The following is a 27086-nucleotide window of genomic DNA, read 5'->3' as shown; positions in this document are numbered from 1 at the left end:
AGCTTCAATTGATGACATTTACAATTGGATATGGAAGTAGTAGAAAGAGATCTACATCATCATTGGATTATGTATTTTGGAGGTAGACATCACGAGCCGCATCTTGAACCAAATTTGGAAGTGCTACCACCTTTCTCCTTACTCTCCGCATTTTAATATTGCTCCCCTGAGCTGCCGCCTGCCGACGTAGTGTCTCCCCGGACGGAAGGAGATAGAGAAAGAGGGAGAGAATTATTATTGATGTAACGTTTATTACCAATGCGATTAATACAACGACAAAACGTTGACAAATTTGATCATTTACCCGAACATCGCATTTAAACCACCCACACCCACCGGTCCAAAACTGAAGAACAGCAAGACGAAAAATCAATTGATACATATCCAATGTTTAGAACATCACTCAGGTCACTCGCCACCGCGAGATTGTTCCACACCACGAGAGTCAATTTGGCCAAAGGCGACTCTTCCACCATCGACTCGTTCAAATTACCCTCGCAAACCTCGATTAACGAATGGGAGTTCAAATACGATTTCATCCCCAAGACGTCGCAACCGAAAGTTCCCCCCGTGACGAAAGAGGCGGTGAAGCAGGACATTGCGCATGAGAAGGCCAAGTCCGTCGAGCGCGAGCTTTTTGCGAAGGAAAGCAACTCGTCCGTTAAAGTTGAGGCCAACGATGCGAATGTGGTTCACGGGGGTGAGGACGTGGGAGCTGTGCCTGAGTTGCATGAAGATCGCGGCAATGCTACCCCCGTGGACGTGAGCCGTCGCAACGTGGGAGGCGGCGGTAGCAGCGGCAAGCCCCGGAAATCTGCCAACCATGATCGATACGTGCAGTCTTCTGTCAATCCCAAGATTAACGAGGCGGATGTTGTCAATTTGGGCGATAATGAGGTTGATCACAAGACTGAGACGGTTGGCAAGCAGACTCCCGTTGTTGATGATATCGAGCATGATAACTTGACTCACCAGGGGCAAACGTTGCCGGATAAGAAGAGCGATGCTGCTGGTAGCGGTGGAGTTGGCGGGTTGTTGGTGTTGTTGGGATTGGGCGGTGCCGGCTACTGGTACTACTCATCCTCGTCATCGTCATCGTCTGAGAAGCCAGCTAAGAAATGAAAGAGAAAACACATCTCACCAACATAGATTCATATAACAATAAATATTCCGTCTTTTTTTTTTTTTATTTATTCATTATTTTCAACCTACTATATCAGTTCTATATAAACAAGCGACTTTCACCTCATCTCCCCCTTTTAAATTTTCTCTTAGTACTGTCTAAAAGCTTCTTGACATGCTTTCAATTGTTGCAAGTAGAACCCACAATTCTGCACATTTCCATCGGTTTCCTCCAAACATCTAGTAAAGTTTCTAGCGTCCATGTCACAGTTTCTATTCTGCTCTTGGCTCTGGTACTGTGCAGGCTGTTGTTGTTGTTGGTAAGCAGCAGCATCCTGTTGCTGAGCCGGCGCTGGTGCTTGTTCACGCGAGCCGCCGCCAAACATACCCGTGATCCCGGCACCCAAAGTATGGCCAATGGTCGATCCCACGGCAACACCAGCAGCAGTGGAAGCCATCTGGCCAAACAAGCCTGGCCCTTGCGAAGCCTGCACTGGTTGAGCTGGGTGTGCTGCTGGGGACGATGGCTGATGTGGGTGTTGTTGGTGGGCTGGGTAAGATGCGGTATGTGCCGATCTGGTTTGCTGTCTTGGAGCTGGAGCCGATCTTCTTTGTCTAGGCATGTTTATTTTCTTGTCTTTCTTGCAAGTTTTCTATATCTACAAGTTGTTTACACCGATGGCGATGACTATGCTATGGAGTGGATCGGGGAACTCGGGAGAGTTTTATAGGGAAAGTTTTTTTTTTGGTGGGAGCCTAGTGGCGACGAACGTGGTGGCACTTGGAAAGAAAATCGTGCACGTGGGACCAGAAATGTCGGTCCTATTTCCTCCCCCCCCCCTCCCCTTCCTCTTCCTCTGTGCCCTATGACCTCCGAGCATCATACTGACCTCCCTCAACGTTTCCAAAAGCCGGAGGCGTTGAGTGTGATGTTGAAACAGCTGGTGACAGGTAGATCTCTTTGCTGGTGGATTTGCAAAGAGGAAAAATGGACGTAGTTTGGGTGGACATTTTCTCGAAGCAATAGTATTCTTCAAACTCCTGGTTCCTAGGCCTCCTTTACGCAAAGGCCATCAGAAATCAGAAAATGCACATTTTCGAGTCTTGCAATCTACTGGCGTTTGAATTGATGTGAAGAAGACATAGAGCCGAAAAGAGCCAAACCCAACGCCTCTTGTATTTAGAAATTTCTTTCAATTCGACTCTTGTCAATTTTGAAACCTGGGGTAAGTTTCAAATCGAACCGAGCCAATGAAAAATTAAGATATGGTAAGCAACGTAGACAGCTTCCGGTACATACGCCTTTGGTTTCAAACATGTAAAGAGTTCCAAAGCAAGCAAGCAAGATACAAAAAGAGAAGATACAATGTAGTTCTGCTTAACGTAACAGCTGGCCACTGGGAGCTGAACCACCCAATGTCAAGCTGAGCTAAGTGCCACCCCGCGAGGGCAATTTTTCATCAACAACCCACACACACAACAGAGACAAGAAGTGGATAGCCCGAGCATCCTGTACTTTTACACATGTCGACACGTGTAATCTTCTTTCTGAAACTGGTAAATGCCTCAAATGACGCTCTTGGTGAGAACGGAGGCTGGTGGCTAGTTGCCATTATCTCGACAATAGCCAATTACCTCGTCCTTCAACATTACACACGCACTAACAGGCAAACATGGCTTTTGCAAATACACTTTTTGTCACTGGGCGAGTGATTTTTAAAAAGTGGACATGTCTGCTCTTCCTTCCTTTCCACCTTCTTCTACTTCATCCTCATCCTGGTTGTGTGTTGTATTTTTTTTTTGGTTGTTGGATGGCGTTCTAAGTTAGTGGCACACTACTCATGGATACTACTGTTGCCACCAACTTGTCCCAACCGCCGGAAATTGATCTAGAATTGTTGAGCAACTTTTTCCTTTAATTTTTTTGATCACAAGATTTACATCCACAACTGCCACCCCCTTTCTCCGCAATCAATTCTCCAACCCACCCATTCCAAAAAGGTATCAAACAGCCGTGATGGATTTTGAAGAACGTTTAGAAACTGCCGAGAGATCAGAATCGCCCTCCTTGGTGGGTGCCTCGATTAGATCAGCCGATGATTCTCCGCATAGAAACTATATTCACCCTGAAAAATACCAATCTTCTAGATCAAAGTCCAAGACTAGACACAGTAAATTGAACCAAGCCATATCGGCTTCGTTAGACGATTTGATCAACGAAGGCGCATTGCTAAACTCCGATGCTGACTTTGATGAATTCTTGGATAGTGACGGCGGAGTCAAGAAAGATGCTCAGTATACTACCAAAAAGAGAGACGACCAAGCCACCAAGAACGAAATCGAAAAGGCGTTGGAGAGCAAAGAGCCAGTACGCGCAAAGACGGCAAGAACTGCTGTCAACAAGGACAAATTGGATCGTGAAAGTGCAAAGAAACCAACTGATAACTCAATCGAGTCTTCAGCCGACTCTTTTTCTTCAACCACCGCCACAAAGCCCACGGCTGCTTCGCAGTTTTATCAACAAGAGGACTATTCGACCCCCAATTTGTCCGAGTATCAATTGGACCAGGACATCAAAGACCACAAGGACTTGTTGAGCCATGTGCAATCGTATGACTTGGAGAAGTTGCCGCGCTCCAACTTGTCTTTGAGGCAGGAGGACGACAACGAGCAGCCACGGTCAAGGCCCTCTGCTAGATCGAATCAAACATTGTCGACGGTGCAGCAGCAAAGATTAGAGGGCAATTTGCACACTCCAGTGTTTCACACCGATAGAGCTAGGTCTAGATCAAGATCAGCTAACCCAACTGCAAGAGCTGCCGATCGCTCGTCTTCTAGATCATCTGCAAACTCGTCGAGACCGCACTTGGCCAGAGGTGACTCATACAAGAATGTTCATGGCGAGGAACCTTCGAAATACGAACTCCCACCATCATTCTCCACCAAGGAAGAGCAATTGAAAGAGGAGGATGAAGTTGAAAAGAAAGATGGTGGTGATGGCAGTGAAAATGACGGTGGTGATGGCGATGGTGATGATGATGATGATGACAGACGCACGAGACATTCTAGACCTACCATGGGAGAATCAATTGCTGCTGCCGAGGCTAAAAAGGCTGCCGAATTGAAAGCAATTGACGAGATCAAAAAGAGAAACCCTGCTTTTGTATCAGACTTTGAGTCCAACCCAGTCACCAGGGACCCGTCGTTGGTCACCTCCGGTGATTACACCAACTTTGAAGTTGACTCGCCTTCGACTGAGTTGCCAGCTTCTGACCACTTGTACGCAGCAAGATCACAATCGTCGACAAATTACTTGAGGTCCATCTCAAGGTCAAGATCGAGAGCTAGACCACTTAACAATGCCCAAGATGAAAAAAATGATGCCAACACCGATTCTTTGATTGAAGAAGGTGCTCTTGTGACTGATGACCCATATGCGTCGATTACTCAGTTGGATACGATGGTGAACAATGTTTTGCAAGGTAAAGAAACACCTGGAGTAAATTTTTTACCGTTGACCGAGGAGACAGAAAAGGAAGTGGAGGCTGAATCGACAGGAACCGGTAATAATTCAGAGAAGAATCACAAGAAGGAAGAAGAAAGAAAAGAAAAAGAAAAAGAAAAAGAAGAACCCGTTCAAGAGAAAAGTGTGACTGTTAAGCCCAGTACTGATGCAAAAAATACAAAACCATCAAGCGAAAAAAACCCTCCGAAAAATGCAAGCCATGCATCAAGTAAGCCAGAAAGTGAGAAAACCACCTTGGAACTGGATACTCACGAGAAGCCGATTGACGAGGATATCGAAAGGGCAAAAATCCATAGCAATGAGAAAGACGACTCAAATACCGACAATCTCAAAGCAGAGGGTGCGCTAGTCAGCGATGATCCGCTAGAGAACGTAGAAAAGGTGGACGAGGCGGATTTAGAAAAGGAAGGAGTAACCAGCGGCAAGGACGTGTCTCAACAAGAGACCGAATCAGAAAGAAAGACTGAGACTAACAGCAAAGGGAAAACGCCGAAATTGGAGCACACTAAGAAGGACCCCAAGGAAAATTTGTTGGCTGCCTCGGGTGATGTCGATGGGCCTGAAGATCTAGAAAAAATGGAAGAAGAGGCAGAGGGAGAAAAAGAAATCAACTTGGAATCGGCCGAGGAAGCCAAGGGCAAAATTCCGGCCGACGAAAAAGCCGAGTTGGAATCGGCCGAGAACAATGAAAAGGAAAGCGAATCTGCAGCGGCAAACCACAAAGTCAGGACGACTGAAGTAACCAAGGACGTCAAGTATGATTCAGAAGCAACAACACCAAGCAACGACGGCGATGACGGAGAACAAGATGACGACTTGGAGAACTTGAACGTTTCGCCTGAAGAAATCCGTAAACATCTTGAGTCACTCCCCATTTACATCTTTACTTCCCTTGCCGGTGGAATGCAAATCATGCCACGAACCAATAGATTGGCTACAATCTTGCAAGCCAACGGCATCAAGTTTGAGTACAGAGACTTGGGTACCGATGAAGCTGCCAAGAAGATCTGGAAAAGACAAGCTGAAGGCAAGACGCTACCTGGTGTTGTACGTGGTGACGATTTCATCGGCAATTGGCAAGCTATCGATGAAGCAAACGAGGAGTACAGGTTGAAGGACTTGCTCTACGAGAATTTCTAACCTACTTACATACGACTAAATTGATCCCATTCGGTTTTATGATTGACGAGTAAAAAGGCTGCCACTCGCTACTCTCTTGTCCCTCTCTTCTGCCGACGTTGAGGGTCCCAATTTTTAGCCTCTCTGTTCTAGCTCCACTTCATCTTAAACCAGCCTGGCTGCAGCTCTCAAGATGCAATTTCTAGCGAATGGAATATGCTCACTCACGCTTAGATCAACCCCATACGGCGCTACAAAAAAAAAAAAGAACACCTCTAAACCTTACACCAAGTTGACCGCTAAAGGTTTTCCTTAAAAAAAATGCGCAATTTCCCGTTGATCAGAAAGTATATCGCTAAGATTAACACACAGCTACATTTCAAGTGGCTCACGTGACACGCCTCGATGCGCCGCATCACTCCCACTAGAGCTCTACTCTCCGTATCGGAATTGGTTGCCTATTTTGGACCATAAGAATTTGCGCAAACTACTAGCCACGTCAGCCGCACCACCTGCCCCTTTCAGCCACGGAAGTTGCTCACTCTCTCAAACCCGCTTTTGGTCTTGTATAGTAAACCCTCGCAATGGCATGTTATGAGCAAATAAATTATCCATCAACCTCCTCCAGCAGGAAACACCAATCGATGCAAGTTTTTATACCAGGAAAAGGTCTCTCCACTTTGAAACATGTCGGATGCTGATTAAAAAAGCAAACCCCTTCTTTTCTCTTTCTTTCTTTCCTCTCGTTACGGCTTGAAACACATTGAGCAAATAAAGTCCTGGTGCAAGTCACAAGATTGCAAGAAGCCAACAAGTATATAAGTACACCAATCCAGCACCTGTCCCCTGGAAGATCTCGATTTGAATAAGCATATCAAACAAGCACTGTTGAGTCCAACTTCAAGTCAGCATTTAAAGGCTAGAAAAAAACAAAAAAACCATATAGATACAGGTAGAGTTTCAGCATGAATTTTGCAAAGAGACACGGCGATATGTCAATGGACATGGCGACATCGACAATGGCGATGGCGATGGAGACGGCGTCAGCAGCAATGGACATGGCGCACGCCCACGAGACGGGGTCAACGGAATCGTCGTCCGGCATGGGGATGCACATGTGGTTCACCGCCGAGTTCAAAGATTACCCCGTGATATTCCGCAGCTTGGCCGCTTCCACCAAAGGTGAAGCGTTTGGCATATTCATCTTGTTGTTCGTGATCGCGTTCTTGGCGCGCTTATTGGAGTTTGTCCGCAATTACTTGGAAGAAGTTGTGTGGCACAATCCGCAGTATCTGGAGTTTGATAATGGCGTCGTGAACCATAGCGCCAATTTGAACCCTACTCAAACTCAAACGCAGATTGGTGCTACAAGGACCAGTGGCGATTTCTCGATGGATAAGACCTCGGGGGTTAATGACGAGGCGCATTCGCAGCCTACCGTGACTAACACCAAGACAAATGTCGGCACGGCGAGCCGGGTGGTTAGAGATGCCATCAGATTGGCCTTGTGCATCATCCCGGATCTTTTCGGGTATACTTTGATGTTGGCTGCTATGACTTACACTTTGACCTACTTCTTTGCGGTTGTGGTTGGTTCTGGTGTCGGTAGGTTCACAAGTGAGAGATTGACTGAAAGGTTCAGATTGAAAAGAAAAATCCCTACTCGCTGTGTTTGCTAGGAGAATTATATTGAGAGAGTCAGAGGCGGTATGAAGATAAAGCCGTTTGGAGTGGTTTTCAAAATGTAATTAAATTAATCAAGGATTTGGTAAAAAAATTCCTTCTCTTACTCTTTTGAACTCTTTTTTTTTTAACTCTTTTGCTACTTTTGTTTTTTATTTTTTTTATTTTTGGCGGGGTTCAATGATTGACTATGATCTGTTCAACAGTTCATCCAACTTTTTAACAAGCTCACTATACTTGCCCTTGTTGAATTGAGACCCGTTACCATCAGCTAGTTTTTCACTGTAAATCAACCGGGCAAGATTATGGTACTGTTCTCTAGTGAAATCATGGCTGTTGGCCTTGGCTCGATTCAATAAACTAAACTCATTCAAGGTAAACATCTCAAAATACTGCGATGACTTGTTGAAGTTAATGTTCTCGGGATTGGCAGCAAGACTTCGCAACATTTGCTGCAAAGTTGAGATATTCAACAAGATCCGTTTGATACCATTCGCGTTGATCTTTTTCACACTCGAGGATTTATGTATCACCAAGTCGTTGAGAAATTGGCTTAGACCGATAAAGATCCGGTCCTTCTCGCTCTCGTCCAAACTCTTGGCCAACTTGTTATCCATGGCAAAGACTTCCTGATTCAACGTGACAATGTAATGGTCTGCGTCGCTTGGCTCAGTTGCAGGTGACCAATCAACTAGTGAAAACGACAAGTCGACGTAAAACGTGGCCCTGCTTCTCAACTCGTATCTCAACGCGAGCATCGCTTGGATGCGGATATCTTCAAACGTGGACACGTGGCGCTCAAACTCGAGCACTTTCTCCTGGTTCAACGCAAGGAAAATGCTGTTTTGGGTAATGTCGCTCGTGTTGGCAGTAAAGGTGATTGAAGGACGGCCATTTTCTAAAAACGACCAGTTGTATCGCAACTTTTCAACAACCGAGATATCCACCGACTGGTTCTGGTCGTCGTCGTAGATGCTATAGTTGGAAACTTTCTTGACCAATTTAAGCCACGATAAGATCCACCTTACCGTGATCATGAGATGCACAATCTGCGAAACAGAGTCATTGTCAAGCAAATCATCTTCCCTGATGACCAAGTTCCTGTTTTGAAACAAGAGCACCTCGTTTTCCGTGTGTATTAGCGGTAACAAATCCTCAACCTCGTCATCTTCCTCAGCGAAAAGTATGCTTGTGCTGACATCTTTCAAGTGAGTACTATTATTACCACCACTGCTGTTATTATTATTCATCCATTTGCTAACTTGCAGCACGGGTCGACTCGAGTGCGCCGCTTCGTTTGCTGCCACTATGTCCCGGAAGAGTTTGCGGTACTCGGTTGCAAAACTTGCCACCGTTTTCAAGGCTAAGCTGGAAATCTCTTCTCTATAAGTTAGCGAAGTGTTTAATATGAGGCACAATTCAAGAAAGAGTCGCTTGAAATTGTATGCATTCTCAAATACAACATGGCTCGATTCGGCTTTGCTCAACGTCGGATCACCAAGCATCTTTAACTCGGAATTTTGATTCAACGAGATAAGATTAAGTCTCAACCCCGAGGGTTCCGATGCGGGTGTTGAGCCAGAGTAGGCATAACTGCCTCCAACTTGCTCTCCAAAAGCCAATTGTATGCCATCTTTGAGATATTTCATGAAAAAATTGTTCATAAAGGACTCGAAAAATTCAAATGCTAGCCCCTTTTCTGTTTTTTTATCTTCTTCAACAAAGTTTTCAAATATTCGGTTGGACCCGTCAATGAAAATAAGGAATGGCTCCAAAATGATTCTCATATTGAACAAGCTTTTCGGCACCAACACTTCAAGCAGATCATTGAACGCCTCGTCTTCAAAGTACGGAGTTTTCAAAGTCAAAGCCTCTTTTTCATCCTCTTCATCAATGTGGAACCCGGGGAAAATATCACTTAAAGAGGTTGCCAACTCCTGTGCCGATTTGGTTGATCCCCAATCGACATTTTCAAATTTAAACAACATTTTCGGCTTGAAAGAAGATGTGATGATCTTGTTATCACTGTGCTCGAGAAGCTGCTGGGTGCCTAAATTGAATTTTTCTTCGTCGTAGATGTAGCTCAATATCAAATTTTGAATTTCGGCTTTGGTAGTGTTCCACACGTGAAGTAGCTCTTTTGAAGGTTCTGCTTCTCTACTGGAACCACCTGATAACAATTTAACCACTTCGTTCGCCACCTTGTGCTTTTGGAAAGTGATCAAGCATTTTACAATTATTGATCCAAAGAGCTCCTGCAATACCACCACTGCCGAGTCGCTAAACGGACTACGCAACATCAGATCGAACAACGAATCCTTTTCCAAATGCAGGTACTTGGACATTTTCGAGAGCGCATACCCGTTTTTGGACTTGACTTCCTCTGTTGTCCTATTGATTAGCCCCTGCAATTCCAGCAGATTGTTTTGGAGCAAGGACGCGACTACTTGCTTCAATCTCCCCAACTTGGCAGCAGTCTGCAATAGTTTGTATATGTAGTAGTACGACTCGGTGCTCGAGTTCAGCGTGCTCCCCAACAACACCTTGTAGTTTATCTTGGAGTCCTTATTAGTGCTGTGGCTGTGCAATTCGGGCAACTGCTCGAATAAGAACTGCTCTAGAGGGCTAGTGAGGAAATTGACAACTTCAGAAATGTCAAAGTTTGCCGAGTTGTACACATATTGTTTCAAGCTCTCCAGCTTTATCAACGCAACAAATGACGCCATTTGCGGGCTGTTGGAGGAGATCAACGTCTGCCACACGGAAGCGCCGCTAGTAGTAATCGACCGGTCGTTTTTCAGGTAAATTTCATTTTGCAACTCATCAACAATCATATCGTGCAATCTGTTTGTTTGCTCCTCGAGATAAACCTTGATCCCGCTCATTGCCGGCAACGACCACAAGCTGTACCGCTCAGCGGTCTTGTAGGCGTCGGCAATCACGTCGTAGATTTCGTGAATCTTTTTGTCTGCGGTCAACTGCTCTACTTCTTCGGGGATATCGTTCAACGTCTGCATTGCATCCAAGATCTCAATCATTTCCTCGTACTTGACCGAAGACTGGGACAACTCCTTCAACACCGAGTTCCTGTCGGCGACATCCTTTGACGAGGTTTCCAAAAACAGTTTGATGTTTTTCGAGTCCTCTTCCGATTGGCCCAAAGTGGACAACAACATGTGGTAGGACCCGATACTATTGCTGAATAGCTCATAATGTTCATCCACAACGTTGCGCAACACGCCTTCTGTGCGTTTCTTTACCGCCAAAAACTCTTTTAATCTGTGCGCTAAGCCAACCGAGGTGTCATCTAGCAACGAGATCGCCGTTTCGATAGGATTGGCATCGGCTTGCAAGACCTGTGGCCAGTCGTATTTGAGTTCGTTTAAAAGCATCTTCAAATCGGACACGGCATAATCGGCGGATTTCAACTGACTCTCCTGTGGCGGTAGCACATACGAGATCCTTCTGCGCGCCATTGTACTTCTCTTTTTGCTTTTTCCTTTTGGTCTTGCTTTGGCAAAACCGGCGACCTAGTGACTTGATGACTTGGTGTTAATAGAGTGTATCCCCTGGTGACAAGGTTGCACATAAAAGTCTCTGGTGACTTTGAATATCTCACGCAGTTGGTAGCGCGCCCTTCTGACTGGGGAGCCAAGTGGGTTCGAGTTTTTGGTTTGAACAGAACCAGGATGGTCACATAGTACACCCGTAGCCCGCCTCTCCGTTCTTGAAAGTTGCTGGTGCGAGTTCAGATTGTTTTGAATCAAGAGTACTTTGTTGTGCTGGAACGGAACTTGACACCGGATCAATACAGTCGGTGTCAGATCGAGTTTCCTAGAGTGTGCTTCATGATCTTGTCAAGAGAGAGCGGCAAAAAAGAACGCGTCCCCGTACCTCGTAAATCAAAGACAAGGGTGCTTTGAAGATCAATACAGTCTGTAAGTGCCCCGTACGCTTTCCATATGAAGGTTGGGCTGGAATCACGGCTGGTCGAGACGCAAGAAGGGCTGAACCTGAGTCTACCGGGGGGAAAAGCTCCTGCTCCATATGGCAACCCCATCAAGACCACCACCCCTTCCGTATTGCAACGCGTATCCAGATCGAGCAGTTCCAGTGCGGTGAGAAACCCTGCGTCCGTGCGAGCGCCAGCTCGGCCTTATGCACTGGCAGTGGCAAGGGAGTACCCGGCTCTGGCTGCGGTGCCTGCCAGGAATATAAGAGTCAATGGCAGCATCAGGCCTCCTCCGCCACAAATGAATGATTCCCGGCCTCAAAATAACACACCGCGATATGGTGTTTCTAGTGGGCCTTCTAGCACTTTGAATGCTCTATTCCATCGTCCTTCTGCTGGTGCTGCTGCTATTGACGATTTCGACCAAGTCTCAAGTCTGTCAATGTCATCTTCCCCACATGTGCCCAGAAATCGCAATCAACCACACAAACAATACCACCAAAAACATCAAGAACAAGAACAACCATCAATGCATCAGGTTGACGTCCCGACAAATCGTGAGTCCCAAGAGCATGCCGTGACCTTTGTGGCCAGCCAGTCTAGTCCCGCTTCACATGCAAGTGCCCAACAGCAGAGCCCCAAAGCGCAGCCATTGCATCTCACACCATCACCAGCGTCAAAGTCAAAGTCAATGCCAATTTACTGTCCGAGTGCACCACGGTCTAATCATGGCGCAGGTACTTTTGTTTTGCCAATCCGGCAGGAGCCGACTTTTTTCCAAATGAGTTCATCCCCACTAACTCGTCATGTCGTTCACGCGAGTAGCAGTACCGATGAAAATCGCAAGTCGGATGTTCACGAGGTCCAAAACTTGTACATGTATGGTTCAGTAACGCGGAAAAGCTCAAAAGTGAGTGAATCTTTTGAAATTGAAGAGATTTCCAATTCATCAACTAGTCATGTTCACCGTTCCCACCCGCTGCTGCCTCCCGTCGTGGCTCTCGTCACCAAGACGGCAAGTGCGTCAGATAGCAGAAGAGGTTCAACACCCAGTAGAAGACCACTGCTACGAATATCGGGAGATAAACCTTGTCTGGACAGTGAAATTGAAATCATTGACCTTTGCGATGACGAAGAGCCCGAGAGGGAAGGACAAGCAATGGAGACGAGGCTGACTCAGGTTCAGTGTCAGGCTCAAGTTCAGGTTGAGGATGAGGTTGAGCATGCGGTTGTCATTATTGACAGTGACGAGAACGACTACGACGAATCGGAACGCAAATCAAGATTTGCCGTATCCAGCAAGAATGAACCCCAAAATGGCCCAAAGTCTTTATTACCTAGAGAGCTTCCAATATCCTCCCCCATTGTTGTTAGCAGACATTTGGAAGTTGCACAGTCCGTGCAGTCGGACGTAATTGTGGACTCTTCCTTTACATTCCTGGATTTGGTGGGTGATGAAAACGGTAAGACCAACGTAAACAAAGATGGAAACTTGAATCAAAACGGCTCACTTGCTATTGCAGATGTTGTTACTGTTGGGAACGATGGTCACAAGGCTATCGAAAGTCAAACTAGCCGTTTCAAACCCATTTACAAAAAGACCGACCTTCCCCCAATGCCGCAATTTGTTAAATGGATGAGTTCAGACGAGGAAAAAGTTGAAGATGAAGAAGAAAAGAATTATGATCCACTTTGTCAATATCGACCAAAGGCAAGGAAGAATGCGCCTTTGCAACCGTGTGACTTGGAAAAGGAACGAGTACAAATCTCGAGAATTGCTAGATTGTTTGCCAACAACTCAGTGGTGAACACCAGCTCACGAAAACAACAAGAATGGTTGTCTTCTTCCACCAAGAATACCAGCGATGCATCAGTCACTGTTCACGTTTCCGAGCCTGCTTCTGCTTCTGCTTCTGCTTCTGCACCTGCTTCTGCTTCTACATCTATTAATGACAAAGATGATGCCACGGGTTCGTTTGAGACACAGGCTAAACTTGCAAAGAGAACCAGATCAGATCCGGAAGGGAAATTGAATAAAGCACGCAAGGCAAAAAAGACCAAGCCCGAGACGTTGTTTGCCCAGTTGCCACAAATTGGCAACTTTAGATACTCAGCAAAGCAGCTTCAGGAAGCCAATAAAGTCAACAGGACAAAAGACGAATTGCATGCAGAGATGAACTTGTATGTTGCCTCGAAACCTCTAGCATTGCTTCGTGAATACCAACAGGAAATCAAGCTGTCGATGCACGAGGTACCTAGCGATGTGCCCATTATCTATTGGAAAAGAAACATCAAGGCCGAGTATATTCCCGAGAAGGACTATTTCATTCCCTGTACACCCAAGATGGTTATCCAGAGGACATTTGTAGTGTACTACTTGGCTCATGATCTCATCGCTGGACTCCAACAGGGTTCTTTGAAAAATGACATTACCTCGGCAATAGAGCACATGCGTCTGTTTGCCCCGATTCAGTACCACGTGATTTTGATGGTTGAAGGGTACGATCAGCTCGTGGGCAAGATCAAAGCACACCGGCAACGGCAATTCAAGTCGCAAGTGTTGCAAGGCATGAACGGAACTGAGCAAACAACAAGGAAACGCAAAGAAACCGATGAGCAAATAGCCAAGTATCCCGATCCGCGTCAAATTGAGAAATTGATCAACCATGCGCAATTGGATCTCAAAGTCAACATTTTCACGGTGCGGTCGCGGGAGGAGTCGGTCAATTGGCTAAACTCTTTTACATACACGATTGGCTCATCCTTGTATGATAAATATGAGCGAAACCAAAACTTGGCCAATTTGGGCACGGTTCGTTCGGGAAACGACACCAAGGCTACTTTTTTGAAATCGATCCTGCATTTCACGAGAATGACTGAGGCCAAGGCTGAAATCCTCCACGAGTCGCACAAGTCCATGTACCTGTTGTATACAAAATTGAGAGCAAGTGGAACGTTGGGCAAGGACAGATTGGGCAGGAATGTTGTGCCGCCTACAGTCGATAGTGCAATGTTGAATTTTTTCACAACCGATGACCCAAACAAGGTCATCACTTGATAAATATATTTATAACTTATAGATAGAAGTATGTTTAGTGTTAATTGTTATTGTTATAGAGTTACTCTAGGGTTTTTGTTTTGCACCGTTCAAGTCATCAATGTTGAGTTTGTCACTCAAGCCCTCCACGACCTGGATACCTCTATCGACTTCATACTGCTCTTTGTCGGTGTAATTGTACTTGTCACGGTTCAACTCCGAGATTATATTCAACGACTTGTCAACCACGCTAGTGACCGAATCCAAGTTCAAATACGCAGCGAGATGATGAACCAAATTGAGGTCTTTAAACTGCTTCTCCAAGTCGACAGTCAATCCATTACTCAATGCAGACGAGACCAAAGACAAAACCCTCAAGTCATATTTCGCATCAATGCTGTTGCCGTTGTTGTTTTCGCCAAATTGAACCAATTTCCATCCATTCAACTTGTCAAACTCCTCGTACCCAGGCTTGTAATTTCTTATAAACGACGAGATGGCGTAGAGCGCTTTCAACTGCAACTGCTTATCTTTGGTAGTGCTTGCAATCTCAATCAACGCCTCTAACCCTTTGGTTTTACCGAATGCCTCTTGCGACTTTGGGTTATTCTGCACGGCCACACCAACGATGCCACACGCCAAAACCCTCAATTGAGAAGCAGCACTGTTGTCGCTCAACAAGCCCACGATCTGGCCCCAGAGCCCCAAATTGTCGATATTGTTCGCGTTATCCAAATTCTCAATCAACATTTCGAAGTTCTCCAATGCAATCACCTTGTCCTTTTCGTCGACTTTGGGGTTTGTCGCTACGTGCAAGCTCTCCTTCATCAAGGCCGCTTCATCTGGGCCGCCGAATAACTGGTTCAACGCTTTTTGATCCGGTTCGCCGACTTGGTCGAGCGCTGCCTTGTCGCCGGATTGCTGTGCAATTGACCAATGCAACAATTTCTCCATTATGTGGTTAATTCGTGGAGAGATGGGATGACGGAAAGAACAAAAGACTTTTTTTTTTTTTGTATTGGGGGGCTATACAAGCATCAACAACATTCAAAAGACGGCGTTCAACTGAAGAGCTTATATAGGCTTTCAAGGCTTATCAAGTTCCGTGGTTTCAATTGCTACTGTTCGAGAAGGTTCCTCTCCATCTTCAGGAGGGGGCCCCCATACTAAATTTCAAAAGTGTTGCAAATCGGGTGTCGTGAGTTGTGTCGCGACATTGCATGATTTTCGAATTTTCTGGTTGCTGCACAATGGCAGTGGAGCGGAATCATCAACACCTGCTACATATTGGGTGCGTGGATGGTGGTGGGTTCCAGCTAATTCATCGATATCGAGGCAAAAGCAGAACAAGCAACCCATTGGAGTCCCGTGGGCTCTTCAAAAGCCACCTCTGCGCTTTCTGCTATATACATACACGTATATATATGTATAACACGTAGCATGTGGTTTGCGGCAATCTGAAACCCGGGGAAATCATCCCTTGCTCTTTTTTTTTTAGAGGAGAGAGAGAGAGCACACATGCGCATGAAGGAGCTGGGGGGGGGGGGGGGGGGGGGGGGGGGTTGACATTGGCCCGAAAAACATTCGATGAAATCGTGGGGGCTGCTCTTTTTGACAGCTGGGGGGGTCTACACAACACGTCACTATCTTCAACCCGTGTAGTCACAGTTCCAGAGCAAGACCACACCTTGTCTGTTCCCCATCTCTCCCTCTTTGTCTCTTCGTCCACCCTCTCGTCGCGGTTTCTTCCGTTTCGCATTAAAGTGGGTTTTCGAGTGTGTGCGCTACCAAGTGTCGCACCATTGTTGATTCGCTGGGGCGCTGGCGGGTCCTTGTATTTAAAGCAATTGTCCGGTCCCTATATCCCATTCCCCAGGAACTTCCGATACCCTTTCCCGTGTCCTTCTTTCTTCTTTCTTCATTTTTTTGAACGGTTATCAGCTCAATTGCAAAGAGAAAGACCAAATAAGCCCTCATCAGTGACAAAAAAAGAACGCTAGAAAAAAAATGTCGTTATCGAAGAAATTATCAGTCAAAGACCTCGATGTCAAGGGTAAGAGAGTCTTTATCAGAGTCGACTTTAACGTGCCATTGGATGGTAAAACCATCACCAACAACCAGAGAATTGTTGCTGCTTTGCCAACGATCAAATACGTTGAAGAGCAAGGCCCCAAGGCTGTCATTTTGGCTTCGCACTTGGGTAGACCCAATGGTGAAAAAAACGACAAGTACTCGTTGAAGCCCGTTGCTGCCGAGTTGGAGAAATTGTTGGGTAAAAAAGTCATCTTTTTGGACGACTGCGTGGGACCAGAAGTTGAAAAAGCCGTCAACTCGGCCAAGGATGGCGAGATTTTCCTTTTGGAGAATTTGCGTTTCCACCCGGAAGAAGAAGGCTCCACGAAGGACAAGGACGGCCAGAAACACAAGGCTGATCCAGCCGACGTTAAGAAGTTTAGAGACCAATTGACCTCATTGGCCGATGTCTACATCAACGATGCCTTTGGTACCGCCCACAGAGCACACTCGTCCATGGTTGGTCTCGATGTGCCCCAAAAGGCGGCCGGGTTTTTGATGTCGAAGGAGTTGGAGTACTTTGCCAAAGCCTTGGAAAACCCAAAGAGACCGTTCTTGGCCATCTTGGGTGGTGCCAAGGTGTCCGATAAGATCAAGTTGATTGACAATTTGTTGGACAAGGTCAACTTGTTGATTATTGGCGGTGGTATGGCTTTCACTTTTAAGAAGGTCTTGGACAAGATGCCCATTGGTAACTCCCTCTTTGACGAAGATGGAGCCCAGAAGGTCGAGGACTTGGTTGCCAAGGCCAAGAAGAACAATGTCGAGATCATCTTGCCCGTGGATTTCGTCACTGCTGACAAGTTTGACAAGGACGCCAAGGTGGGCACCGCAGACGACAAGGAGGGTATCCCTGAAAACTGGATGGGTCTCGATTGCGGTCCAAAGACTGCCAAGTTGTTTGACGATGCCGTGGCTAAAGCCAAGACCATTGTCTGGAACGGTCCTCCAGGTGTCTTTGAATTTGACAACTTTGCTAAAGGTACCAAGAACTTGTTGGATGCCTGTGTCAAGTCCGCTGAAGAGGGAAACATTGTCATCATTGGTGGTGGTGACACTGCTACTGTTGCCAAAAAATACGGCGTTGTCGACAAGTTGTCCCACGTCTCCACCGGTGGTGGTGCCTCGTTGGAATTGTTGGAAGGTAAGGACTTGCCAGGTGTCGTCGCCCTTTCAAACAAGCAATAAAACTAGTATGTAGTTTGTTTATGAAAAAAAATCAGAAACATGGTATTTTGAAATTAAAAAGAAAACAAAAAAGGAAATGAGAAACCAGTTGACATTCTGACGATAGCAAGGTTTATCTTGTATCTTGTCACCCTAGCTCTTCAACATTGATGGTGTGGGATTTAATACACCAGTCTCTCAGATAAGTTGTTCTCGAGTTTTTCGTTTCTATTTTTCACTCTAACAAGGTCTAGGTGTATTCTGTAACAAAAAAATATATATATAAATAATATAGTATAATATAAGAGACTTTATCTATAATTTTGCTTTACCGGCACAGATTTTGTTCCAGTCTTCAGCAGTCAACTCCTTGTAATGCTTTCCATCTAACCAGTAGATCAATTCTTCTCCGCTGTCACCCTTGGGCAATTTCTGATTCTTGAATTGGTTCTTTGGAACCTTGTGATTGTGCGAGACTTCAATAGCACCAATCTTGATGAATGCAGGCTGAGCATAAGAAGGCAACGACACTTCCACGTGGTCCTTGATCTTTTTCAAAATCTCATCGTGTGTCAAGTCGTCCTTTGGCTCAATAACGGCGAAACAAGCTCTACCTTCGTGGTTGGGGACCTTGACACCAACAACAACCGATTGTTTAATCGCGTTGGATCCCATCAACTCATTTTCAACTTCGGTGGCAGAGACATTTTCCGACTTCCAGCGGAAAGTGTCACCTAATCTGTCAACGAAATAGAGCAACTTGTCCTCGTCCATCTTTAACAAATCACCGGTTCTGAACCAGGCGTCACCTTTCTTAAACACATCGGTCAAAATCTTGCTGCTGGTGGCCTTCTTGTTACCATAATATCCTTGGAAAGATTTCTCAACGTTTTGAGGGTTCAAGATTCTCATCAACAATTCACCGGGCTCATTGTAGTCGGCCTCCACGCTGAACCCTGTAACGGGGTCCTTGTAGATTTCATTTTCGTCTTCTGGGTCCATCTTGAGCAAAACTTGCTGGGTGCCCAACAACAAACTGATCAATGAGCCATATTTACGACAAGCGCCTTTGCCATATTCACCGTATTGCAAGTTGGTCGTGGCAATTGGCGACTCGGTAGCGGCGTAAAACTCGCCGACACCATCAATGTGGAATCTCTTTTTAAAGTCCGACCAGATATCACGACGCAACCCGTTACCATAAGCAATTCTGACATTGTGCTTGTCCTGGTCTGGGTGAGGCTGCGAGTTCAACAAGTAACGGCAAACTTCACCGACGTATTGGATGTGGGTAGCACCAACCAATCTAGCCTGGGTCCAGAAAGACGTTGCTGAAAACTTTTGTGACACCGAGACACAGCCACCAGACAATAAAGTAGGGCAGACACCCAACATGGCTGCCGTAGAGTGGTACAAGGGCATTGCCGTCATCACGTTTGAATTGTGGTTGATTTTCATAATGTATCCAAAGAAAACCGAGGCCATAAATGCTTTCCTCCAGGACATGATCCCGGCTTTGGGCAAACCCGTGGTACCCGAGGTGTAAATCAAGGCACATGCAGACGAGTCAGTATCCTGGGGTCTTCTACTCTCGTCTGGTGCTCTGTATTTAGGAGTTGCCTTCAGTTGGATTCTGGCGAATAAAGTAGCCTCGTCGATATAGTGCAACTTTACACTGGGCAACTCGTCGTGGAGTCGCGCCTCGGTATCCCTGATTGGCCCCGCGCAGTCGGGGTCGACAAACACCTGCGACACGTTTGCAATCTTGAGACAGTGCACCAAGGGCTTGTCCTTGGTGTTGTAGTTCAAAAACGCGGGCAAGGCACCAATGTTCCACAAGGCCAACCACAAGACAATAAACAACGGCTTGTTCATGCAGTCGACACCAATAGTTTGCGCCGAGGTGACTCCATACTCGTTCTTCAAGATGTAGGATAACCTCAAAACCATGTTGTACAACTCCTTGTAGGTGTAGCTCTCAACGCTAAATTGCTCGTCATAGATCTTGAATCCATCGGCATCAATTTCGAGGGGCGGCGGGTTGGCCTTTGGTCGTGGGAACGCCAACGCTTGGTTGTCCTTGTACTTTCTGCACGAGTCCTCAAACGGGTACCAGTACGACGCCTTGCCTCGTGACGCTCTCCACAAGTAAGGAAGAGCGTTTCTCACAACGTGTTGAGCCAAGGCCAAGTCATCCTTGATCAAGTATTTCGCTTCCAAAAGCTGGCTTCCAAGAACCACGGCTGCGGCAATCTCAAGCCCGGACATGACCAAAATGTTATTCACTGGACAACGATCTTTTTATCGAAAAAAGCTCTAGAAAAAAGCCAAACTTTCCTATCTGAAATACGTTCTTCTCCAACTTTCGAAAAAAAAAAAAAGGAAGAAGATCGAGAATTTGAGAACCACGATTCTAAACCCGTTTTAAATCTGCTTCTTGCAAACGAAATGAAGTCGAATTGGGACAATAGTGAAGACAACTCTTTCTTTTTTTTGAACCTTCCACTGCGCAAAGTGTCTGTTCTCTCAAATAGTTATCAAAGAAAGAAAGTTGAACTTGTGCTGACGAGAATTGTTGGAAAAAGATATCACCGGCTTAAATTCCCCAGTGATTGTGACGGTGTAATATAACCTTCCTTGTTCTTCTTCTTCCTCCACATGCTATCTCTATTTTTTCTCCGCAAAATTAAACCAACCAAAAAAAAAAAAAAAATAACCGTTGTGAAAACTCCTCCCTGTCAAGCACCATACAGAAAGTGCCCCCCCTCGTAGAAGAAAAACAGTAAGCAAGTGGAAAAGAAAATATAGCAAGGGCAAACGAACCAACAGTTGCAGTAGGAATCTAACGTGTTAAATCCGGTATCATTCACCGTTCTAAGTAATACACACACATGCACTCACTCACTCCCTGGCATATATGTCGAGATGATGGCGGCGTGAGGTCCCACGCTTGCTGTTGAGTTTATGGACTTGCCGTCGGTAATTTTGCCTTCCCCTCTTCGCACCTCCCCCACTGTGGAATAGCAAAGGGCCCCTTTTATTGGTTGTTTTCTTGTTGTTTATTTGAGCCTGCTCAAGCTTGCCCATGCGGACTTTGCTTTTTCTTTTCTGTATCGCCTTGCTTGCATGGCAGAGCCGAGGTCCCCACGCTGCCTTTCGAGCGTCGGCTTTTAGGGTGATATTTCCTCTCTTGTTGGTGGGTTCCGCAATTAGCCGAGCTTTGAGTTGGGCCCCCTTTTTCTCCCTTTTTCACATGGTAGTTGGGTCAAGCCGACCGGGCAATGTCGTATCGTGATAATACACACACGCACACACAAGGGGGGAGAGGGGCAAAATCTCCAGGCTTTCGAGACACACGCACGACCGAGACTCAGTTAGCGTGGGAGGACGGTAGTAGAATTAAAAGGGTTCGCGTCATCTACGTTTATGTCGAGTTGGTTCGATCCAAATTAAAGAAAACAAAAAAAAAAAAGGGAAAAATTGAATAAAAACAAGTATGAAAGAAAAGTCACTTTGTAATCGTGGGAATACTTTTATTGTTAGTCCAAAGACCCGTTTTCCAGGAGTCGGAGCTGTCATTATCGAGCTGGGGTAGCTCTTTCTCCGTCGAGTTCTCGGCTTCTGGAATGGTAGGGGTAAAGTATTTCTCCACATACTCACTGGACAAGGGCAACGGGGACATCATGCTCTTTTCCTCGCTGTTCAACTCAATGTTCCATGCTTGTACTACAGAGTGGTCCTCAAGCAAAGTTTCGTAGATCTCGTAGGCTTTCCTTCTGACTCTCTCCAGATGGAAAGACTGGATTCCGCTTTCAATCAAAGCCTTCAATTCCAAACTGGGGTCCTGGATAATCTCGTTCATGCAGCATTTGCGGTGTTTTGCAACCAAAAGTTTGGTGATTTGGAAAAAAAAATACACAATCTCATCCCTGTTTGCAAGTTCGACGGCTCTTGTAATCAACGGGATGTAGTTGATATAGTCATTGCACATGCTCTGGAATATGAAGGTTCTGGTGAGGAGCCCCAACTTGAATTCGCAATCGTCATTCTCGGTGCCCACCGTGTACATCCCCAACTGCAAGTTACACAAAATCTTGAAAATGGTAGTTTTCGACTGCACCGATGGCAGGTGGATGTTCCATGCTCTAAACTGCTCCTTCATCGCAGCGTATCGACTTTCATAGTCCAAGATCTTGTTATGGGACCAGCAATAGGTGAATAAACACTCGAATATCAAAACCTTGAGTGTCACGGGGCAATTGGCCAATGTGTCGAAAATCAGACTCGAGTCTACTAGTTCTTCAATGCACTCGTTGAATGCATGTAAAAAGATGTTGGGGTTGTCAAGAAGGGTGTCGCCTCTACCGATGGAGCAAAGTTGCAACGCAGCCAATGTTTTTTCCATTGTACATTGAGATTCACTTAGAATCACCTTGATTTCCAGGATCATTCTCGATGCATTCCATGCGTTTCTAAACCTCGTGGCAGGTAACGCAACGGAGGAGCTAATCAACTTTGACATTCTAAGCTTTTGTTTCCCAATTGCTTGTCCATAGGAAATGTTTGAAGTCTTGATCACGTTGAGCTTGAGCATCTCCTCCAACGAGTACTTTTTCGTTTCCGGGGCAGTCAAGTCGCGCTCATTCAAGTTGGGCAACAAGGGCATGTATTTTTTGCGGTATTTCGTGATGGACTTGTCGCTGAACCCACCGGTATTGGCGCTGGAGTTTTTGTCGGAGATGGTGCTGATGGCGCTCACAATGCGACTTTCAAGATCAAACCTTCTCAATCCAAACTGCAGCTGGCTCTTGTCGCTGCCCATAAACCCATCGTTGAACTTGGTCAAGCCTGTATCTGCGTTGCCGCTATCCTCGGCGATTTTCTCGCCATCTTGAATCACATTGCTCAAGCTTTGCATGTCGTCGTCCTTTTTGGTGATTTTCAATTGAGAAAGGTTCCATTCGCTAAACTTTTGGTTGCAACTGTTGCCCGAGCACTGTCTCCTGCGAAGGTTGAGGAGATACTCCCTGAGCCCAAACAGCAACGCGGCTAAAATGATCACCACCGCCATCATTGTCATAAAGATGTAAAAGGCACGCGTGATGACCAGATTGTCAAAATTGATGGCGCTTGAAATCACCCGAGGCTGCGACGGTTTGTTGTTTGGCAACCCGAGTCTCAAATACGCCTGCTCATGATGCTTTCTCAAATACCAAGGCACCTTGTTGTCTGAAAGCAAATGCTCATGCGGCAAGCCTTTATCCTTTAAAAAATCCCTATAATGCTCCAATTTGGACCTAACGCTTCGCTTATCAATGCGATTCATGACCGTCTGCAACTAAAGAAGCCCTTCAAGATTGAATTGTAACCAATAAATCAATGTAGAAGCAGTTGATCTCTGGGTGGGTTTTTTTTACAACCAAAATCAAAATTTGTATGGGGTACCATTTGGTAAGCACAAAAAAACCCCCCTCCCCCTACTATGTACGTAAGTATGGATCTTTGTGCCAGAACCTCTTTCCTCAGTGGAAAATTCAGTTTTGGTGATCCACATCAGCTCATCATTAGCATCAACACCAACTCCACCAACAACATCATCACCAGTAGGACTGAGACATTTATTTTCCCTATTCCCCTTTCCTACCAAGATGTTTTCAAGGTCGGGTTTCTTCTTCACGAGGAACTCTTCAATCTTACGTTCGCTCGCTCGACATCCCGGCTGCAATCAGTCGATATGCGCTCGGCCATCATCTCGCTACTTTGCCAGGACCAATTTATGGAAACTTTTCAACGCAGTAAAGTCCAGGAGACTGTACTCTTCAGTTGCCCAGCTGTCAACACCAGCACCAGCGAAAGCAATCTCAACGTCGTCGTCCATTAAGACCGCCGCACGGTTGCCGCCGCCGCCGGTTGTACCCCCCAAATCTGTGGGATACTGGCTCGTGGGGACATCCACTTTGATATTCGGTATTGTCGTCTTGGGAGGGCTCACGAGATTGACTGAGTCCGGGTTGTCAATAACAGAATGGAAGCCCGTGACAGGTGCGCTCCCTCCCATGAATGAGCAGGACTGGATCGATGAGTTCAACAAGTACCAAGACTCGCCCGAGTTTAAACAATTGAACTCGCATTTAACCCTCGAGGAGTTCAAATTCATCTTTTTCATGGAGTGGAGCCACAGATTGGTTGGAAGAGGCATCGGCCTCTTTTTCATCTTGCCTGCGATTGTCTTTTGGACCAGAAACAAGTTCACGCCGAGATTGACGAGAAGAGTCGTGGGCTTGACGGGGTTGTTGGGGCTCCAAGGTGCCATTGGTTGGTGGATGGTCAAATCCGGCTTGGACGAGGAGCAACTAGCTGAACGGAAATCGAAACCTACAGTGTCGCAGTACAGGTTGACCACGCATTTAGGAGCTGCGTTCTTGATGTACCTTGGAGTACTATACACGGCGTTTGAGATATTAAACGAAAACAAGCTCATCAAGATGGTTCAAACGGGTAAAGAAAATGTCGCGCAAAAGGTTATGGCGCAATTGGAGAGTCCCGCTTTGAAAAGGACAAAAATTATCGCTGCCGGCCTTTTAGCATTGACGTTTGTCACTGCCATGTCCGGCGGAATGGTTGCTGGATTGGACGCGGGACTCATCTACAACACGTTCCCGCACATGGGCGACGACTGGATCCCGCACCCGAACGAGTTAATGTCGCCGATGTTTGCCAGAAAAGAAGATTTGTCAGATTTGTGGTGGAGAAACTGTCTTGAGAACCCAACAACTGTGCAATTGATACATCGAATTTTGGCAACGTCCACCTTCTTTGCGATATTTGCTGGTCATATGTATTGCAATAGGCAAAAAGCCATCATCCCGCGTGCAGCTAATAATCTGATGAAGACAATGATGGGATTTGTAACGTTGCAAGTTGCATTGGGCATCACGACGTTGATTTACTTAGTTCCCATCCCACTAGCTGCAGCTCACCAGGCTGGTGCATTGGCATTGTTGACGACAGCGTTGGCCTTCACTGCGAAATTGAAAAAGCCGAGACCAGAGTTTGTCGCTTACATAAACAAGTTGATGAAGGATAAGTTGATCAAGGCAACACGTTAAGAGAGGTGGTCAAAGCGTAAAAAAAAAATTTTATATTTCCATTTGTAAATAGAGACATATCATGTATATAACAAAGGACATAGGCGAGGAGAGTGGGTCAGACAAATGTCACCATATTCGCTTGCTCGACATTTTATACCTCATCACCTTGGACAAACCTTCGTCTCCATCATCGTCCCTCCAATCATGTTCATTTAGTGGCCCATTGAGTAGTTGGTTGTTTCTTTTCTCTTCCGGTGTAGGAGGGACAACTTCATCAGCATCGTACAAATGAGCTCTGGTGCTGGGGTTGATGGAAGAAGTCTCCGGGTTGGGGGAGCCCGGTAAAAAGGATAAATCGATGGGGGAAGAAAGCAGTTCCAGAGTCACGTTGACTTCTTTTGGTTCCTCTTGGGCTAGATTTGGCGTTTCTGGTTGTGGTACAGGTGGTACCGTGGGAGACTCCTGGTTTTGGCCGTGTAAAGATATCTTCAGTTTTAGTTCGTCTTGTATTCTTCTATGCCTGGTGACTGCACTAGTTGCAATTTTAAAAATGGCCAAAACGAGGAGAATCCTTAGTAATAATAAGGTCAAGATGATGGCGGCCATCATGCTAAGCGTCCCCAAGAGGTTATAAATGGGGCTGGACGTGTTGAGCACGACAACGTGTTTGAAATCGCCCAACGTCATTCGCAAAAAGCAAACTGCAGATGCCAACAAGGGCAACCCGATTCTCCTGGTGAGCACAATATAGTCGGTGAATTCGTGGTTCTTCTTTTTTTCACCCTCAGCGTTGAATTGAAACACTTGAAGAAAGTCCAAACACGAAACGTACAAAAAATTGCGGTAGACTTTTGGTTTAATCTTGTTGAATTTTGAAATAAAGCAATGCTTTAGCCAATCGACAAACAATTCACTGCCAATAACAATGATAAACGGTTTTAGTATCACGCCAATGCAAATGTTCCACGTAGTCCAGCTGCTGCTCAGTGTAAACCCGTTTGATGCTTGAAATTGCAACAAGTTTCTAATTGCAATTATCCCCAACATGACAGTCAACTGGAATCTCTCGGATAAATCCGCCATGGTGATTTGAAACAATCCTTCTCGATCGATTTTTTTAAAAACGGAGCTTTTAAGCTCGGCAAATTGGTTTGACAATAGCAAGGTAAACAAGGCGTTTGAGTAGGAGTTTGCAGCAACATTTAGTGACACAGCTTGGTAGATCAAGATGTATGCGTGAAATGACAAGTAAATCACCGACATCAAATAAAAGAGGGTGAACCGAAAGCGATGGGTATCGGAGGAAGTGTGATGCAAGATGTTGAGCAAGTCCTGGCCAATCGAGGAGCACAATTTCTCGGCAACTTCAAGCACACCAAACATGACGTACAACTTTATATCGGCTTGGCCTCTCACATCGTGGTACATTTTGGAAATGTCAAATTTGCCCAAATATAGCACGGCTAAAGATGCAAAGATGAGTGTCAACGTGATGACATCTTTTCTCACAGTTGCAAGCTTGCATAGTCGCTCAGTTTTGGACTCCCTGTTGAACGCACCCCTGATTACTTTCGAGATGACGATTATAATCTTGATTGGAGCCAATGTGAATAGCGTGAGGAAAGAATTGAAGCACACGATTAGGCCAAAAATCATAAACTTTTCCAAATACCACGGGATGCTCAACATATTGACCAATTCTTGATATGACTCTTCATCTGTTAAGTTGTTCGCCTTCACCTTGGCGGGGTCCGGCGCGGCCTTTGAGTCGGATTCTTCATGCACAGAAGTCAAGTTCAATTCCATCACGAGCAAAGTGTACAACGAAATGCCGTCGCCATGTCTTTGCGGCGGTGGGATCGAATTGGGAGCAATGTGGCTGAACAAGTATTCAAGCATCGACCTCGACCTAGAGGTGGCGCGAGGCCGTATTGGCCTCGCGCACGCGCGATCATGTGAGCGGACCAGCTCTTCTTTCTTGTCACTTACCAAGGGCGTGTCGTTGGTTGTCACTGTTGACAGCTGTTTCCCTTCAGTCGATAGTTTCCCATTCTTATGGCCTGCACTGTTTCTTTTCCGACTCATCAACTCGAATAAAAACCGTATCTTTTTCCTTTGTCCTTGCTTGTTCAAGTCATAGGGGCTTGTTTCGCAAAGATGAAAAGAAAGGGTGGCGATGTCTTTGTTAGTGTAGGGGGTCACCGCTGTGGTTGGTTGTCTGGTGGATGCTGCCAAAATTGCACGAGAGTGATAGGTATCGATATACAATTATATAATAGCGTACACGCCGTATTGCTCCAACGTGGAGGAGAGACA

The 27086-nt window shown here is 45.9% G+C and overlaps 12 protein-coding genes across 12 annotated transcripts; 6 read left to right on the top strand and 6 right to left on the bottom strand. All coding sequences in view use genetic code 12, as the record gives it.

Moving 5' to 3' along the window:
• Window positions 1-387: 387 nt before the first annotated feature.
• On the top strand, window positions 388-1122 carry LODBEIA_P42970 (uncharacterized protein; the record flags this gene model as incomplete). Its single annotated transcript, XM_066974502.1, has 1 exon — window positions 388-1122. One exon carries the CDS (start codon window positions 388-390, stop codon window positions 1120-1122), a length of 735 nt encoding a protein of 244 aa, XP_066831235.1.
• A 149-nt stretch (window positions 1123-1271) lies between these two features.
• Window positions 1272-1745, bottom strand: LODBEIA_P42960 (uncharacterized protein; the record flags this gene model as incomplete). Its single annotated transcript, XM_066974501.1, has 1 exon — window positions 1272-1745. One exon carries the CDS (start codon window positions 1743-1745, stop codon window positions 1272-1274), a length of 474 nt encoding a protein of 157 aa, XP_066831234.1.
• Window positions 1746-3139: 1394 nt separating this feature from the next.
• Window positions 3140-5788, top strand: LODBEIA_P42950 (uncharacterized protein; the record flags this gene model as incomplete). The annotated part of the gene is made up of 1 exon (XM_066974500.1): window positions 3140-5788. The coding sequence occupies one exon, from the start codon at window positions 3140-3142 to the stop codon at window positions 5786-5788; it is 2649 nt and encodes an 882-aa protein (XP_066831233.1).
• A 944-nt stretch (window positions 5789-6732) lies between these two features.
• Window positions 6733-7446, top strand: LODBEIA_P42940 (uncharacterized protein; the record flags this gene model as incomplete). Its single annotated transcript, XM_066974499.1, has 1 exon — window positions 6733-7446. The coding sequence occupies one exon, from the start codon at window positions 6733-6735 to the stop codon at window positions 7444-7446; it is 714 nt and encodes a 237-aa protein (XP_066831232.1).
• Window positions 7447-7638: 192 nt separating this feature from the next.
• Window positions 7639-10926, bottom strand: LODBEIA_P42930 (uncharacterized protein; the record flags this gene model as incomplete). The annotated part of the gene is made up of 1 exon (XM_066974498.1): window positions 7639-10926. One exon carries the CDS (start codon window positions 10924-10926, stop codon window positions 7639-7641), a length of 3288 nt encoding a protein of 1095 aa, XP_066831231.1.
• Window positions 10927-11931: 1005 nt separating this feature from the next.
• Window positions 11932-14460, top strand: LODBEIA_P42920 (uncharacterized protein; the record flags this gene model as incomplete). The annotated part of the gene is made up of 1 exon (XM_066974497.1): window positions 11932-14460. One exon carries the CDS (start codon window positions 11932-11934, stop codon window positions 14458-14460), a length of 2529 nt encoding a protein of 842 aa, XP_066831230.1.
• Window positions 14461-14526: 66 nt separating this feature from the next.
• LODBEIA_P42910 (uncharacterized protein) lies at window positions 14527-15393 on the bottom strand (the record flags this gene model as incomplete). The annotated part of the gene is made up of 1 exon (XM_066974496.1): window positions 14527-15393. The coding sequence occupies one exon, from the start codon at window positions 15391-15393 to the stop codon at window positions 14527-14529; it is 867 nt and encodes a 288-aa protein (XP_066831229.1).
• Window positions 15394-16446: 1053 nt separating this feature from the next.
• LODBEIA_P42900 (uncharacterized protein) lies at window positions 16447-17700 on the top strand (the record flags this gene model as incomplete). Its single annotated transcript, XM_066974495.1, has 1 exon — window positions 16447-17700. One exon carries the CDS (start codon window positions 16447-16449, stop codon window positions 17698-17700), a length of 1254 nt encoding a protein of 417 aa, XP_066831228.1.
• A 294-nt stretch (window positions 17701-17994) lies between these two features.
• LODBEIA_P42890 (uncharacterized protein) lies at window positions 17995-19947 on the bottom strand (the record flags this gene model as incomplete). The annotated part of the gene is made up of 1 exon (XM_066974493.1): window positions 17995-19947. The coding sequence occupies one exon, from the start codon at window positions 19945-19947 to the stop codon at window positions 17995-17997; it is 1953 nt and encodes a 650-aa protein (XP_066831227.1).
• Window positions 19948-21187: 1240 nt separating this feature from the next.
• On the bottom strand, window positions 21188-23005 carry LODBEIA_P42880 (uncharacterized protein; the record flags this gene model as incomplete). Its single annotated transcript, XM_066974492.1, has 1 exon — window positions 21188-23005. The coding sequence occupies one exon, from the start codon at window positions 23003-23005 to the stop codon at window positions 21188-21190; it is 1818 nt and encodes a 605-aa protein (XP_066831226.1).
• A 322-nt stretch (window positions 23006-23327) lies between these two features.
• Window positions 23328-24788, top strand: LODBEIA_P42870 (uncharacterized protein; the record flags this gene model as incomplete). The annotated part of the gene is made up of 1 exon (XM_066974491.1): window positions 23328-24788. The coding sequence occupies one exon, from the start codon at window positions 23328-23330 to the stop codon at window positions 24786-24788; it is 1461 nt and encodes a 486-aa protein (XP_066831225.1).
• Window positions 24789-24896: 108 nt separating this feature from the next.
• LODBEIA_P42860 (uncharacterized protein) lies at window positions 24897-26669 on the bottom strand (the record flags this gene model as incomplete). The annotated part of the gene is made up of 1 exon (XM_066974490.1): window positions 24897-26669. One exon carries the CDS (start codon window positions 26667-26669, stop codon window positions 24897-24899), a length of 1773 nt encoding a protein of 590 aa, XP_066831224.1.
• Between the last annotated feature and the right edge of the window lie 417 nt (window positions 26670-27086).

The sequence above is a fragment of the Lodderomyces beijingensis genome, assembly GCF_963989305.1.
Source record: "Lodderomyces beijingensis strain CBS 14171 genome assembly, chromosome: 5".
NCBI lineage: Eukaryota > Fungi > Ascomycota > Pichiomycetes > Serinales > Debaryomycetaceae > Lodderomyces > Lodderomyces beijingensis.
Note: the sequence above shows the minus strand (reverse complement) of the source record. Positions and strands in the feature narration are given on the sequence as shown.